The 17,810-nt window shown below is 35.3% G+C and overlaps 2 protein-coding genes across 5 annotated transcripts in view; both read left to right on the top strand.

Annotated features, from left to right (window-relative positions):
• Nucleotides 1–4,744, top strand: part of PDCD10 (programmed cell death 10) — a 41,626-nt gene extending 36,882 nt beyond the window's left edge. For all 4 annotated transcript variants that reach the window (XM_035722928.1, XM_035722931.1, XM_035722930.1 and 1 more), the window contains 3 exons: nt 872–950; nt 1,245–1,327; nt 4,120–4,744. In XM_035722928.1, coding sequence (XP_035578821.1) covers nt 872–950; nt 1,245–1,327; nt 4,120–4,201 — 244 coding nt within the window. In that variant the 3' untranslated portion in view covers nt 4,202–4,744. The remainder of the gene's footprint in view (nt 1–871; nt 951–1,244; nt 1,328–4,119) is intronic.
• An 11,781-nt stretch (nt 4,745–16,525) lies between these two features.
• The window catches only part of WDR49 (WD repeat domain 49), a 147,624-nt gene continuing 146,339 nt past the window's right edge, over nt 16,526–17,810 (top strand). Inside the window, exon 1 of the mRNA XM_027585703.2 lies at nt 16,526–16,690. Within this exon, the coding sequence (XP_027441504.1) occupies nt 16,655–16,690 (36 nt within the window). The 5' untranslated portion in view covers nt 16,526–16,654. The remainder of the gene's footprint in view (nt 16,691–17,810) is intronic.

Below are 17,810 nucleotides of genomic sequence, written 5' to 3'. Positions count from 1 at the left end.
GTTAGAAGATGAAAATTGAAAAAAGCATAGATAGAAAAGACAAGAAAAGTTTAGGGAAAAAAATGGTTAATGGGTAGGAAGAACAGTCAACTCATGAGAATTATTGATTTCTTCTCTTTATCTGCTTAAAAGGGGAGGAAGGTGTTGATGCATATATAGTCCAAGGATGATTGCTGAAAGGTTAAGGTAGCAAAATATTCTGATATTGTCTCTCTCAGGAATTTAAATATATTTTCCAAAGGAAATAATGACAGCAAAGTTTTTGGAAGAGGGGTATAGGCAGTTGTTAGAAGGTAGATGTGTCTTAGAGAGAAGAGCTATGTCTGAGAAGGAAATATATTTCATTTTAAACATCAAAACTATTAGGTATGTAACTTGAAGTGCTGATAAATACAGAAGTGTGGTACACGTAATAGTAAAATTTTATGTAATTGTTCATGAGATAGCAAACGTAGAGAATATAGTAGCTTGAATTCATCAAAGAAAGGAAAAATCATAACTGGAAAAGATGAAAAGCGGAGGTAATTCTTAAAAATTTGAGTAAGTAGTGCTGAATGAAATGTTACTGATTTGGGAAGATTGAAATTAGTTATAGAACATTTGGTCAGCAATGCAAGGGAAGTCAGGATCACAAAAGGGTACAGGCTAAAATCCATCCAATCATCAAGTCAGATGTTTGGGCTTGATGCATTGTTAATGTGGTAATTACAGTGTGATTAGGAATCCTTAAAAAAAAATATAGATATATATATGTGTGTGTGTGTGTGTGTGTGTGTGTATCCGTATCCATATATATATATATATATATAATACACACCCCTCTTCCAAATATAACTGATTTTAAGAAGTTTCTTTTTTCCTTATCCAACAGGGATATAGCTAGTGCAATAAAAGAACTTCTTGATACAGTGAATAATGTCTTCAAGAAGTATCAATACCAGAACCGCAGGGTAAGTTTAGTAGAAGCCTTGTATAAGCTGCCACCCTAGATGTTGATTTACACTTAGTTGTTTTATTGAATTAAATACTAAGATGGTTTGATTATTGAAAATAGTTTTGTATCATTAACCACTGGTTTTGTCCTTGAATTAAAATATGTTTAAGTAAATACTTCTGAAAATTCCAATTCATAATATATAGTCCATCCTGTATTCTGTATAATCTCTTATCTTTGATTTTGGCTTTTGTGTTATTTCTCTTTTCCTATTTAATATTTTTTTTCTTACTCTGTTTGATGTCTGTAGGCACTTGAACACCAAAAGAAAGAATTTGTAAAGTACTCCAAAAGCTTCAGTGATACTCTGAAAACCTATTTTAAGGATGGCAAGTAAGTAGTGTCATTTATTATCCTTTTTAAAAGAAATTAAATTATGTGGTTTTATATAATACTAAAACTGTATAAATTAAGCCCTTTTACTATATTGTTCATACTCAAGGTAACTAGTAACTAAGAATAGACTGTTGGTTGATAATCTAGCCATAACTAGGCCTCATGGCAAATATTCCGGGTCCACCTATAGGTGGGCTTGTTAGAACTACCTACTTCACCTCTGCTGTGGTGTTGTGGTGCAAAAGCAGTCATAGTATGGAAACAAGTGACATTATGGCCATGTTCTAATAAAACTTGATTTATAGACACTGAAATTTGAATTTTATTTGATTTTCACCTTCTACATAATACTCTTTTTTTTTTTGGTCATTTAAAAATATAAAAGTGTTCTTAGCCTGCAGGCTGTACAGAAACATGGGATGTGAGATTTGGCTTACTGGCCTACTTCACCACCCCCTGACGCTGTGGTTCTCAAATTTTAGGAGCATCAGAATCACCTGGAGGGCTTACTAAAGAACAAAATACACATTTTATACATGTACATGTAATTGCTTTTGGAGTTCCCCTCCCTCCATTCTATAGGTCTAGGGTGGACCCAAGTATTTGCATTTCTCTTTTTTTTAATTTGAGAGAGGGAGAGAGAGCATGCGAACTGGGGGAGGGGCAGAGGGAAGGAATCTCACGCAGACTGCCTGTGGAACCCAATTCGGGGCTGGATCTCACGACCCTGAGATCATGACCTTTGCCAAAATCAAGAGTCGGGGATACTCAACCACAGAGCCACCCAGGTGCCCAAAGAATTTGCATTTCTAAGAAGTTTTCAGATAATACTGATACTGCCGGTCTGTTGAGAATTAAAAGTTAAAGCAATGGTTCTCAATCCCATTTGCACATTAGAATCACTTTGGTTCAGTTTTTTAAAATTCCAGTGCTTTGGTCCCAACTTCAGAGGTTCTGATTCAGGTAGCTTGGAGTGGGACCAGGATTTAATAAGTCTTTTATAAAAAGTGTTCCAGGTGATTTAAAAGTACTACAAAGGTTGTGACCCACTCTTCAGAAGGAGGGAGGCTTTCACTGTTGCTCTGTAAGATAAATAGTATACTAAAAAGGTAAATTGGATGTTGTTTTTAAGTTTAGGCATACAATTACCTATAGAACACTCCAGAAAACCAACAAATTTATGTGTTTTTACATATACATTTTACACATGTACATATCCTGTATAAGCTGATGGAGGGGCCGTGTCTTCTGTAACATTGTACCTTATAGAGAGCTCTTTGTATCTCAAGTAGAATACTAGAAATTTTGTGGACAAGACCATTTTCTGACAGTGCTTAGGGTCAGAAAAACAATCTAAATAGTGATTATTTCATGTATCATTGGAACCTCTAACATTTATCCTACCATTGAAGTTTAAAGATCCCTATATCCGTGTCAAACATTACAATATTATTATAATAATATTTAAAAATTATAAAAATACATTAGAATGGTTTGTTAATTTTCATTTATTTTTAACAGTTCAAATAGGTTGAAATCTTTACATTTCTTTACATTTATATTACGAATTAAAGATACTGAGGTACATTTTATTAATGGTTTTTGTCTATTTAGACTATCCCCTAGATAGTCTAGGGGAAATGCTCCTTGATGACTTAGTTTAATAAGCTTGCAGGTGTGTTCTGAAAATAAACTTATATCTGTTTTTTTCTTGGTCTCCACTGCTAAGCCAAAATAACCAAAACACATCAAAAGAATTTTACATGATGGGATCATTATTTCTGATTCTAATTAAGAACTGTTGTGAAATAAGCACATCGAAAGGTAGAAATTCCTTTAGAGCCTAATTTTCATTAATCTGAAGTTATGTATGCTGCATATGGATTATTCAGGCTCCCTGCTACTTTTTCTCCATTCAGTAGCTTCTTTATAATTATTTGTATATGAATAATGTGCCATTATTTTTGGTTTTAGTTTTATATCTGTTTTCTTGAAACTGAAAACTTAGAGCCTGTTCTTTGAGCCATCTTCCAGTAAGGGGATGAATTTGCATTGATGCAACTCATTATTTCTGGTCCTTCTTTTTTGAGAAATGTCTAGGATGAAGATAAAAGTTTTAGCTATGATACTGAGAAACTGATAAGACCACACAATGGGACTAGGGCATCAGTTCTTTGTTCCTGTCACATGAAGATGGGCTGATAGGAGAAATGTGTGCAGCACAAAGTAATTTTTAAGAATTTTTATATATTGTCAGCTCTTAAATACTGAAACCACATGATTATTTTGTTTTAATAGATTTATTCTAAAAGTAGTTTAGAATTCTCATAGTTTTTGTTTTGCTTTTGTTTGTTTTTGAAAGAAGGTAGGAGAGATATGTCCATTGAAGTAGAGATTTTGAGGCTGAGTATAATACTGGCGCAGATATTATTTTGGTAACTTACACGAAACCAGAGCTGGAGACTACTTTTGAATCCTCTTTGGCCAGTTACGTGTTCAACCTCAGGAAATCCGGTTGTTGAGGCGCCACCTATCATTAGCAGCCCACCAACAGCTTATTGCCAGCTGGAGCCACTAGGGGGCAGTAATTCCTAGATAGTTTCAAATGATGCAGGACCATTCAATTCCAAGCTGGTATAAAACATACGATCCTTAGTGCTAACTTGCCTCTTTTTTTTTTTTCCCCTAAATTGATTTCATTGCTACTGTTAGTGGATGGCATCAAGTATAAATATTTTTAAAGGATGAATTTTTTTTTTGATAAAATTAATGCTTTTTTTTTTTTACAGGGCAATAAATGTGTTCATAAGTGCCAACCGACTAATTCATCAAACCAACTTGATACTTCAGACCTTCAAAACTGTGGCCTGAAAGTTGTATATGTTAAGAGATGTACTTCTCAGTGGCAGTATTGGACTGCCTTTATCTGTAAATTTTAAAGTTTGACTGTATAAATTATCAGTCCCTCCTGAAGGGATCTAATCCAGGATGTTGAATGGGATTATTGCCATCTTACACCATATTTTTGTAAAATGTAGCTTAATCATAATCTCACACTGAAGATTTTGCATCACTTTTGCTATTATCATTCTTTTAAGAATTATAAGCCAAAAGAATTTACGCCTTAATGTGTCATTATATAACATTCCTTAAAAGAATTGTAAATATTGGTGTTTGTTTGACATTTTAACTTGAAAGCGATATGCTGCAAGATAATGTATTTAACAATATTTGGTGGCAAATATTCAATAAATAGTTTACATCTGTTAAACATTTCTTTACTTGAAAAAATACATATATATATATGAATATATATATATGATCAGAAGACCAAGATGACTTGGTGTAATGTCTAAAGAACTTCTAACGGGAGCTTACTAGCAGTTTATCAGATAATAAAGCAACAAGAATTCTATTTTTTGGTCCTTAATCACTCTGGGCAAAAGGTAGTCAATGGAAATATTTTTGTTAGTTAATATATATGAGGTACTGAATATTTTTGCAGCCTGTTTTAAAAGACTTATGAGAAAGAAATGGCAATTTATAGTGTCTTCACACTATAATGTCCCTTTTTCAACTCTATGACAATGTAAAATTAAGGTTTTCTGGTATGCTGGACCCTAATAAGCTTTGTACCTTTTTTCCAAAAATAGCCGCAACTAATAGTAATTTGAAGCTATACCAGTGCTAGTTGGTTTGAAATTGTCATGAGTGTTATAAATGTTATACACACTCTTTAAATATATAGAGCTTTGTTTCACCATAGAGAAGTTTTAAGGAAATTATGTTTCAAGTGATCATGTTGAGTGATTTCATTTTTCAATTATGATAAAATAAAGGGGAAATCAGGATTTGTTTATCTTTTATAAAGATTTTAAATGTTAAACTAAATTTCTGTTTGGCAATATAAATTTCTTTGCTATAATGCAATTTAGTTATTTTTAAACTTTTTTCTTTATTTTTAAAAATAGATTTTTAAAGAATTACTGTCAATGGCAGTATAAAAGGAAATTGTCCTATTAGATGTGAATAGGAAATATATGGAAAGAAGCAAAAAAAAAAAATAGACAATTGGATGAAATCTCATAATTTATGGACATTTTACTGAGTTGATTTTTTTTTTTTCAAAATACATAGCTGGTAAAACAAATGGAATTGGTGATTTTAATACAGTTTATTTTTTATATAAATTATTCATTCCTGGAAATAGACAGATGGTTGTTTGCAAAATAGACTTGTGAATATATGAAGAAAAAATATACTGTTTTATCTTTTTCTGAGCAGCAAACTTTTCTAATACAGACTAATACTATCTTCCCTCCAATTGTCTTGACCTCTTTAACAGAACTCACCGGCTAACCAGCCATTCCCCAAGTCATCTGTTTTTATAAGCCATCTATCTTTCCATTTCACTGTCCAGTATCTCTGGCTTCTGTTTTCATGAAGTTTATCAGAAAGTTTACTCAGAAGGCAGGTTTGTTCTCAGGATAATGCTGTTTAATTCTAATGGGTGCATGTTTCGATCAATGAGGAAAAGGCGAACATGGCCCCAGATTCATCTCCAGAGAACAGAAAGAAAAGGAAGAGTAGGAGACATTTGTTGAGCACCCTTCTCTGTGTCAAGTGCTATTCTAGATATGTTAATTTAATTCTCTTAACAGTCCCATGATTAAACTGTCTGTCTTGCAAGTGAGGAAACTGGCTACAAAGCTGGTAACTTCTGGCACCAGGATTTGAATTCAGTGTTTGCCTCCATGCTCTTTCCACTGATCTGTACTTCATCCACTGCTGAAAACACACCTTGTCTAGAATACTAATTCCCTAATACCAAACGGACAAAGCTCCCCTTGTCCACAGGGAAATGAGAAAAATTAGGATAATGTGTTTTTTCTTAAATATAAATTTAGGCATTTTAAAGGACCATTCTTTTTTTGGGTATGACTGCTATGTTTTGGATATTTAAAATGCCCCTCCTCACACTTTTCTTTTTTTAAACAAAATGACATAATGGTCAGTGGTAGTTTTTTTTTTTTAAATGATTGGCGTTTAATAGCCTTGTTAGCAAAACATGAGGTTCACAACCCAGTATCAGTTCCTAATTTTTTTTTTAACTTTCTATATGGAAATGATTTAAAATTTACCAAAAATTGGCAAGAATTAAGAATAATACAAAGGACATCAGTACATCTTTTACCCAGATTCTCCTATTGTTTAAACCTTACCATTTTTGTTTTTATCATTTGGTGGTTTGCCCTCAAATCCCCTCTACTCTGGGATCATTTCCATGTCCCCCTTTGTCTTTTATGGCATTGATATGACATGTTTTTGGAGAATGCAGTCTTTTTGTCCCCCTCCCCCTCCCCAAAAGAATGTTCCTCATTTGGGGTTTCTGCATTACATTCAGGTTATGCATTCTCAGAATATTCCATCAGTGATACTATGTCATCAGAGCATCACATCTGGGACCACAAGAGTGTCCATCTGCTCCTCATTGGTGATGTTTATTTTGGTCACCTGGTCAAGGTGTTTTTCAGTTTCTCCAATATATAGTTACTGTTTTTTAGCTTGTATCTAATAATCTGAAGAAGACTCTTTTAAGTCCATGCTATAACCAGGATTTAGTAGCTTTGGTGATTTTTGCTTATCAGTCTTTGCTAGTTGCAAAATGCTGATTTTTCTAACTCCAGCGTTCCGTCCTCATCTACCATTTGGCACTCAGCATTCTACTGTTAGCAGGAACCCTTTCTCCCCCAGCCATCCATTTGTTCATCTATACCTATGTGTGTACGGTTTTATATTTACTATTGTTTTGGACTCTTGGTTGTCTATTTTTTCAGTGGCTTATAATTCATTACTTTGGTGCTTAAATTGTCTTAAGTTTGCTCAGTAGGAGCTCCTTCAGTCTGGCTCCTATGTCCTTGTGGCATCGTTTTAGTTTTATTTATTTATTTATTTATTTTAGGACATTCTCTTAAATAAAAGATGTTCCAGGATCTGGAATCAGCAATTTCTCCAAGAAACCCTGGGGAATGATATTAGACACATAGCTCTGGTTGCTGGGTGTTATCTTCTAGGCCTATTCAGCAGACAGAATTAGGAAATGTGCATTGTACATCTGTAAACACATAAATATGCATGTGCCATGTACATTTTACATGTGCTTATATACACATTGTGTTTGATTTCAGAAATCATGAGTTCACACTAATACCTCCAATTTCTATCCATCCTCAGGGGTCTTGTCTTGACTTCCCCATTCCATATTCCTATGTCTCTGTTTTTTCAGAATTCTGGCACAAGTCAAGTTTATTCACTTGGTCAATCCTGTAGTACATCTGAAGTAGTTCTTAGAATTGCTTTTGCCCATGTCACTGTAAAAAAAAACACTTTTAAAAGCTTGTTTGCAGTTCTCTCCCTACCTGTACTCTGCCCAATAATAAGGATATATAATTACATTCTGTGTTCATAAATTACTTGGGTTCTTTTTTCTCTCACTGTGATTATGTTATTTATTTGAAATAAATTGGATTCATTTGTTTCAGTTTTTTTCCAAGTTTAAGGTCCCCCCTACACACATACTTCACATCCTTGTTGATTTAATTTTTAAAAAATACATGGAATGCTAACGTGTTTCTAAAAGTCATAACTATACCAAAGGTTTACTGACAGGTGTTACTCTCTCATATCCCTTCTGTCCCATTCCCCAGCCCCTTCTTGGGTATCCAACCTCACTGTTCCCGCACCCCATGTTTCTTTTTATGAAGAAATGTAATGAAGGTGTTTTCTTATCTCCCCTGCTCCCTGCCTTTTCTTACAGTAAAGGTAGCATACATACAGGGAGATAGCCTTTTTGCCCAGGACTGAAGTTTCTCGGGGTATGGGACTTTCAAGTGCTAAAACTGGGAGAGTCGGGCAAACTGGGAGGGCTGGCCACTCCATAAACTTGCTTTCTAAAAAAATAACTCATTGGTGCATATTGTACATATTATAAAATTCACATATATATCCTTAACTTCATTGAGGTATAATTTCACAAAATTCACTCATTTTATAAAAATTGTGCAACCTGACCAAAATCCAGTTTTAGAACATGTTCATCATTCCAGTAAACTTTCTCATGCCTGATTACAGTTAATGTGTGTTCCCACCACTCCCTGCCCCCTCCCCCGTTCCAGGCCACCACTAGTTACTTTCTGTCTCTATAGATTTTCCTTTTCTGGTTATTTCATATAAATAGAATCATACAATATTATCTTTTGAGTCTGGCTTCTTTTACTTAGTATGTTTTTGTGTTCATCCATGTCATTGCGTATGTCAGCATTTCTATCAGTATTCTTACTGCTAAATAGTATTCCATTATATGAATTCCTGTTTTTTTTATTCATTTAATAGTCAATGGACAATTGAGTTGCTTCCTTTTTGGCCCTGGTGCATAATGCTGCTAAGATCATTCATGTGCAAGTCTTTCTGTTGCCATGGGTTTTCATTTCTTTTGGGTAAATACCTAAGAGTGGAATTGTTGGGTTGTGTGATTAATTTGTATTTTAACTTTTTAAGAAACTGTCATACTGTTTTCCAACTTTACATTGCCACCAGCAATATATGAGGGTTCCTGTTTCTCCACATCCTCTCTAGCATTTGTTAATGACTTTTTTTTATTATAGACGTTCTTTTAGATACAAAGTGGTATTTCATGATTTAAATTTGCATTTCCCTAATGACAAAGTTGAGCATCTTTTAATGTGCTTATTAGCTATTTCACATAATGCTCTTACGGATTTTGCTTTTTTCACTTAGCATCTCCAGAAGTCACTTGTATTTTTCATAGAGATTTCTCGTTCTCTTTCTCTCTCTCCTTCTCTCCCTCCTTCCGTCTCTCTCTCTTGTGGCCTAGCATCCCACTGTGTGGACGTACATAGTTTATACAATCAATCTGCTATGCTTGGGCATTCAAGTAGTTCAGTGTTTTGTAAAATTAGAGATAATGTTACAACAAATGATCTTACATATTTCTGTTTTGAAGTATACCTTCAGGGTAGATTCCCAGAAGTGGGATTACTAAGTGAAAAGACATATGCATATGTACTTTTATTACATATTGCCAAATACTTTTCCATAAAGGTTGTGGTAATTCATATTCCACCAGGAATGTATGAGACTTTCTGTTTCCCCAAAACTTCAGTATGTTGTCAAGCTTTTGAGTTTTTGCTAATCTGATGGGTGAGAAATGGTATCTCATTATAGCTTTAATTTGCATTCCTCTCACAATGAGTGAAGTTAAATATCTTTCATGTTTAAGGACCATTTTTATATCTTTTTTTCATGATTTTGAATTTGCTCATGCTTTTTTTTAATCATGCGAATTTTTTTTTTTTTTTATGTAGACAAATTTAACAATTCCTCCATGAAACCATCTGGGCTTGGTGCTTTTTTGTGGAGTAATTCTTTGGTAACTGTATTTCTCATATGTAGATTGTTTTTGTAAGCTTTCTATCTTTACAGGAATCAGTTTATTAAACCATATTTTTCTAAGAAAGTATTCTCTAGGTTTTCAGATATATTTCATTTGAAGTGGCATCCTTCATGTTTAAAATTTTTTTTCTCTGTATCAATAGCTATTTGTTGTTATTTCTTGTTCTGTATATATGCACTTTCTCCCCTTTATTTTCTTTATTAAACTAGCAAATATTTTGTCTATGTTGTTTTCATTTTTCCAGGACTCTATGCATTTATTTGACCAACTGTTTTTCTGTTCTCTACCTCTTTAGTGTTGATTTTAAAGATTTTTTAATTTCTGCTCTTGTATTTATTAATTTTTTCCTTGGGTTTTGTTTTACCTTGTTATTTCCCTAGCTCTTTCAGTTGGGAATGTAACTAATTTTTATTTTTTATTGATATAGGTATTTAGTGCTATGAAATTTTCTCTGATCACTGCTTTGAATGTAATCCTACAGATGTACTTATTATCATTATTTTTCAGAAATTCTGTATTTTTTTTTAAAGATTTTATTTATTTATTTGACAGAGACACAGCGAGAGAGGGAACACAAGCAGAGGGAATGGGAGAGGGAGAAGAAGGCTTCCCGTGGAGCAGGGAGCCTGATATAGGGCTTGATCCCAGGACCCTGGGACCATGACCTGAGCCGAAGGCAGACGCTTAATGACTGAGCCACCCAGGCGCCCTAGAAAATCTGTGATTTTTGTTTCTATTCCCTATTTTGCCGGAGTTGTTTATGGCAATATCTTTAATTTTTAAGTGGAAGAACCTTTTTTGGTTGCATTTTTAATTTCTATTTTTATTGCAGTGTGATTGGCAAGTATTATTTGTAATAATTTTATAGTGCCTACTGATATTTTCTTTGTGCCCTAATATATGATCAGATTTTTGCATATCCATATGAATGTTTCATGTATACATGAGAAGATTGCATGTTCTCTATTATTAGGTTGTAGTATTCAATATATATCCAAAAATTCACCTTACGTTGTTTAGTTCTTACATATCCCTACATTTTTTTTGTTCACTTGACCTGTCTTGTCCTGTGTATTAAAAGTTTCTTTTAGTAGTGTTTCTGTTTCTCCTTGCATCCCTTGTAGTGTTTGTTTCATATAGGTGATTGCTATGTTATGTGTTGTGTAGATATTCATACCTGTTACATCCTAAGTGTGAAGTGTGGATTTTAACAGAGTTTTCTTTTTGTTTAGTGTAATCCTTTTTGAAATTGTCTTTTGACCTTGAGTTAAACCCATTCACATTTATTGATATGACTGTTAATGTTTAGACTTAATTCTGTTATTTGTTACAGTTTTTGCAGGTATTATGGTATAATTACTGTGTATCTTTTTGTACTTGGTATGCCCTCTTTGCTTTTGAAAAAAAAATCCTTTTGGTATTTAGGAAAGTTTGTATTTTTATTCTAGTTATGGCTTTATATTAATATTTTGTAGGATTTTTAATCCCCTTTTTTCTCACTTAAACTTTTACTCTTTGGGTATCGGTTCTTTATCCTATCCTTTAACTTTGACCTATTACTAAATGAGAGTCATTGTTCTTTTTCTACATTTCCCTTTTTCTTTTCCTAAGTAGGCTCCATGTCCAGCGTGGAGCCCAATGTGGGGTTTGAACTCACAACCCTGAGATGAAGACATCAAGAGTCGGACGCTTAACTGACAGCCACTCAGGCAACCCATCCCTTTCCCATTTTTAATAGTATTTTTCTACTTTATCAAAACATAGAAAATGGTCTAAATTCTACAATTAAATATATGAAATGCTTCCGATGAGTCCTTTTGCCTAGGTTTTCTCAACCATCTATTGGTTGGATGAAGCTCATCCTGTAGGTGCTTTTATATTACACACTTATCTAGTATTCTCTGAATTTTTTTCTGTGTTCAACCTTTTCCTTTTATTGGTACTTAAAGGATATCTTGGTTGTATATAATATCCTTAGTTAATATTTTCTTAAGTTTCTTGAAAATGTCGCTTCACTGTTGTCTCGCCTTGTATGTTGTTTGGGGTTTTGTTTTTTTAGGGTTTTTTGTTTGTTTGTTTGTTTTGAGAAGTCTGATACCAGTCTAATTCTCTTGTCTTTATTTCACCTTTTTTTTTTTTTGGTCTGGAAGCTCTGAGAATTATTTTTAGAGTCTGATAGTTTTATTAGGGTATATATCAGAGTTGATCATTCCAAGTCACTTTTCCTGTTGTGCCCTTTCTATGTACAGATTGAAGTCTTTTATTTCTGGGAAGTTTTCCATGGATTACAGTTTTAAACATTAATTCTATTGCATTGTTTTTGTCCTTCTGGGACATCAGTTAAAGATATGGTGGACGCTCTTTGCCTAACTTCTATTTCAACTGCTTTCTCTGTGATTTTTTGTTACTTTCTTATTTAATTTTTATTTACATTTTTTCTCAGTTTTTCTACAAGATAACTTTATTAAATTTTTATCCAAGGCTGTTCTCCCTTGAGCACCTTATAATTTAATCTGGTATAATTTTGCTTTTTTCTGTTTCTGTATTCAACCAACTCTCATTTTATCTCTTTCTCCCTATTTTTGTACATTTCTGTTCATAGTACTTGTACTTCTAATTCAATCTAGTTTTTTCATATACCATACACTTGACATTTTATTTAGTTGGGGTGTGCTGGTATAGTTTTCTTAAGCTTCTGGGTTTCCTCTTTGGAGGGAGTAGAATTTTCAGTAGCAGAAATGAATTGTGTTGATGTTGGGGAAAGAGAAAGCTAGTGTGCCTTGTTTCTTTTTTTATCACCATCAGATACTTCATTTTCTTTAAAATATTTTGTTTCCTTCTCCTACCTCATTCTTCTCCGGATGCAATGCTTTACCAAAGCTACCACTTCTAATCCTGTCTCTTCTGTGCATCTAGTGTTGTGAACCATCTATCAAGCACACACCTGTGTTCAGAATTTTGTCATTAAATGTACTGTCTCTTTCTAGGGATGATTTTACCTTTGCTGTTCCTAATTCCTCTATTTCTTTCTACTCCATTCCACAGAATCTCTTAAACTTCCCCTTAATTGCTGTCTTCACTCACAGGCTTGCCATCAGCAGGACAAAAGTAGGAGTCTGTTAGAATTGTTCTCTACTTACAGGTCATTTGAAGGTTGCAGTGTTCTCTGTCTCCTAGTAATGCTGAAGGTTGAAGTCACTTCAGGTCTAAATTACTCTCCTTGTTGAATTTATCATTTCATTTGGAGGCTGTGGGGATATTTAGAATCAGACAGCACCATTGTTCTCCAAACCTGGAGTTTGTCCTTTTCCAGTTTTAAAAATAATTTTGATAGTTTGTGAAATCCAAAATTCCCAAGACGTGTCGATTCAAAGATTGGGTCTTAGCGGTAAATCATTCACTCTGTGTTTTCCATTGGGACAGATTGAACAGAAGGCTGTTGGTTCTTAGTTTTTTCTGTCCCCTTTGCCCATAAGCAGAACCAGTAGGAAAGAAGCTCTGTTTTCCTCTTTTCCCTAGTGTTGGTATTCTTGCTGTTAACTTGCAGGTTAACTTGGGATACAAATTTCTGTTCTGAGAAAGTTCTAAGTGGCATACTCATGTTGCTAAAATGGGATATTTGTGGGCTTTAAACTATGAAATAACGTGACTAAGTTTTCTAGTCATCCAGTGAACTATGCATAATACCAATTGTGATAAAAGATGTATACATTTTTGAGTAAAATTTAGTGTTATTAATGATGTTTAAACCCCCTGGCTGCCATAACACAATACCATAAACTGCATGGTTTACACAACAAAAATGTATTTTCTCACAGGTCTGGAGGCCTGGAAGTCCGAGATCATGGTGCCAGCATGGTCAGGTTCCGGTGAGAATATTTATCCTGGCTTGTCTCTTCCTGGCTGCTTTCTCACTGTGTTCTCACCTGGCAGAGAGGGGAGTTGGGGGGGAGAGGGAGAGCAAGTACGGTCTGGTAGCTTTTATAAGGACACTAATCTCACCATGAAGGCCCTACCCTCATGACCTCATCTAAACCTAATTATCTCCTAAAGGTCCCATCTCCAAATACCATCACATTAGGGCTGCAACATAGGAAATGTGGATGACACAATTCAGTCTATAGCTCCATTGGAGATACTGCCTACCTGCCTGCCTGGAGTATGGGATTCAAGATTTGTGGGGCAAGCAAAGTCTGGTACCTATGGTTGAGTAGAAGAGTATTCTTTTTTTCTTTTTTAAAGATTTTATTTATTTATTTGACAGCACAAGTAGGCAGAGAGGAAGGCAGAGGGAGAGGGAGAAGCAGACTCTCCACTGAGCAGGGAGCCACAGGCGGGGCTCGATCCCAGGATGCTGGGATCATGACCTGAGCCAAAGGCAGCCGGCTTAACTGACAGCCACCCAGGCGCCCCAGAGTAGAAGAGTATTCTTGAAAACAACAACACTAAGTTGTTGATATTATCATGTGACAAAATATAGACCACAAAGAATTGAACAGGAGAGCACATTAGATACCAGCCAGAAGAAATGGTGAGTGCTCATTAATGAATTGCTATAAAAGCAGGGTAACACCACAAAAGAAAACAGTGAAAGATGAAGGTCACTACTAGTATACTAGTTATTCCAGAAAAGGTCCCACAAAGAGGGAAAAAACAAAACTGATTCAGACATAAGAATATAGAGTCCTTATTTCCAATGTGTTATACTTTATTAGAAGAATATTTGTAAGTGGAAGTTACATTATAAATTTTCTTTTTTACATTTTTTTAAGATTTTATTTTAGAGATAGTGACAGAGATAGCGAGAGAGATCACCAGCAGGGAGGAGAGGGAGAAGCAAGCTCCTGCTGAGCAGGGAGCCTGATGTGGGGCTTGATCCCAGCACCCTGGCATCATGACCTGAGCCGAAGGCAGATGCTTAACTGACTGAGCCACCCAGGTGCCCTGTAAATTTTATTTTCATAAAATTTATGGGTCGAATAACTCTTCTTCATACTAGCTCTATGACCTTATATAAATCACGACTTCTGAGCTTCAGTTTCCTCTTCTGTAAAATTTGGGGACACATAAGAGATCCCCCAAAATATCAGCCCCCTCCTCATTTCTTTTACTCTCTTTTAAGTTTTGGCTCCCTTTCTGCTTTCTCCTCTCCAGGAGATGATGGGATGGAAGATGGGCAGTAGGACTTTGTATTACAGTTCCTCAGAGAAATGGAACCAATAGGTTTTAGTGTGTGTGTGTGTGTGTGTGTGTGTGTGTGTGTGATTTATTATAAGGAATTGCTTCATTTGATTATGGAGGCTGGCAAATCCAAGATCTGCAGGATGAGTTGGGCAGGCTAGAGACCCAGGAGAGTCAATGGTTTAGTTCCATTTTGAGTTGGAAGGCCTGAGAACCAGAACTTTGGTGCAGTTCCGGTCTGAGAACAAGAAAAAAAGCTAAGGGGAAGGCCATCAGAAGAGCATTCTCTCTCAGAGAGGATCAGATTTTTTGTTCTGGTCAGGCCTTCAACTGATTAGATTAGATGACACCCACCCACACTACAGAAGCAATCTGCTTTAGGTAGTCTATGACTTAAATATTAATCCTAAAAAAAAAAAAAAAAAAAAAGTTAAACTCATCCAAAAATACCCAAAGCACCCAAAGTAGTATTTGGCCAATAGCTCGGCAATCCCTGGTCCACTCAAGCTCACACACAAATATAACCATCACAGTCTGCAAGGAGGGTACAAGTCCGGGGGGTGGGGGGCAGCAAAACCACAAGAATATAATGAATTTCAGCTACAAGACTCCATAAAAATAGAAATTAGGGGAAAACATCCTAGAGGAGGAATCCAAACATTGCCTTAAAAATGTATCAAAATCTTTCACTCAGTATGAACTAATTTATTTGTTACTGTTTTGTAAAGATGTTAAATAAGAAAGCAAACAGTGCTTCAGGAAAGGTATCCCTTCACCTGGGCACCTTGCCTGGGTAGCTACAAATTATCAGTAGGACATGATTCCAAAGGAAATTTAAAAAAGAAGAAATTATATAGATTAAATGGAATTAAGATTTCTATGGTGGTGAAAATGGCTGAAAACTGGTCTATTTCTCCTACTTTCTTGATTGGCATTTGTATCTGACCTTTTTATGTTTGTGCATTTCTCTTTTCTATTAAGCTTTTTCCAAAAATTGTTTTAGAGAGTTTTTATGATTTTGACAGCTTGACATTTATATTCCAGGCAAAAATGCTAAGCTTTTTCAAGCATGTATACTAAGGTCTTTGAGAAAATAAACCCAGTCATTTGATACCACTGCAGGGAAATAGCCGTCATCTTTCTAAATCAAATGAGCTATTCATGAGCTTATTTAATACCTCATTGTATTCTATAATTATCCTACAGTGTCTGGTTTTGCAAGTATGAATAGGAATAGGAAGTCATTCTCTGCATATCACTCTACTCACATATTTCTTATCTTTCCCTTTTTTTGATGGTCCTCACAAGTGCTAGATGAGTTTTCTTGGTGTCCTCCAGACTCCTCTTCTGAAGGAAACTGCCCCACCATGGTCACTGCTGCAGGAAAACGATCTTGGCTATTTCGGTTATCCTTCCCAGCTATGCCAATTGGAACAAGGCAGCAATCTTGTCCAAGGACTAAATTTCTGATGATGGCCTTTAAGATAGTCAATCTATAGTGTGGCTGTGTTCAGTCGTGATGAGCTGGGTCACTTCAGATTTTTGCTCCAAATTCTAGACTGAATAATTCTAAAAATTGGTTGGCAGTGGGAAAGGAAGCTGAGGGTATATAAGGAGACTATAAAGCAGAAGCGGCATACATGAGCCAACATTAGGAGGAAGCAGAAACCATGGGTAAAGATGAGGTGAAGAAAACTGATCAGAGGGTAAGTTGTCAATTTACGTTGAAAAAGTAAAGTGTAGAAATAGAAAAAGAAACTGCTGATGAGTTGCTCAAGTTACATTTAGATGAAAATTCAACTGATTGCTATCTGGATACAATAATCCAATTCTCTCCAGCCATTGTTTGGATCCAGAATGACCTTCCATCAAACTTAGCTGTGCTGTAATTCCTTACTTCTGAGCGCCCAATCTCTCTCTCTCCCCACCCCTTCTACTATATAACAAACTCCCATCACTTGGCTACCTAAGTAAGTTTATGTTTTATAACCCAAAGAGCCTGCTGAACTGACCCCAGAGCCAATGGCTTCCCTGAGTAAGGCTGTCCTCACAAACTCAGCCAGGCAGCAGTGGTGCTTCACCTGCTTGAGCTCCAATCCTGAAATTTTCATTCTTAACTTTTAGCTTGAAAAAATTTTAAAGCTATACTAACTGCAAGAATAGTGCAATAGTATCTACGTATGTGTGTGTACTTATAGTTGTTATATATTTGATCGTATATATTTGATCACTATTGTTGAGTATAACACTGTATAATAATCCTTTACCGATTTGTCTATTTCATCCCACGGGACTATAAGCTTCAGGAGAGTAGGTCTGTCTTTGTTTCTTTATATCAGCAGTGTTGAACACTATACTTGGCACATAGTATCAATGTGTGAAAGTGAATGAGGAGGTGAATAAACAACTACATTTAAATTGTATTCTTTTCAGAGAATCCATTTGCCATTATCAAGTGGGAAAATCTCCACTGGTAACCCAGCAAGAGAAGCTGGTAGTGCAGGGTTTAGGGTCTGGCAGGTGCAGAGATGCTTGGCTGATGGATCCATTAGCTGATCCATGTGATGATTTCATGGTCATCATTGGAAAAAAAAAAAAAAAGGACTTACTGCTAGTGTGAATGCAGCAATATTACCTAGAATATAGCATCTTTTCTTTTCCTGGGAAGCCCATAGCATTCTTATACTTCCCCCTCCCCCCTTTTTAAAACTGAGTACTGGAAGGGACTTTTACAGATCATGTGATTTAATCTTTTAATTTTACTGATGAAGATTCTGAAACCAGAGGAGTTGAGTAACTTCCTCAAGCTGGTTATTGTCATAAATT

This window comes from Zalophus californianus, chromosome 1 (assembly GCF_009762305.2).
Source record: "Zalophus californianus isolate mZalCal1 chromosome 1, mZalCal1.pri.v2, whole genome shotgun sequence".
In the NCBI taxonomy this organism is placed as follows: domain Eukaryota; kingdom Metazoa; phylum Chordata; class Mammalia; order Carnivora; family Otariidae; genus Zalophus; species Zalophus californianus.
This window is presented reverse-complemented; position numbering and strand designations above follow the sequence as displayed.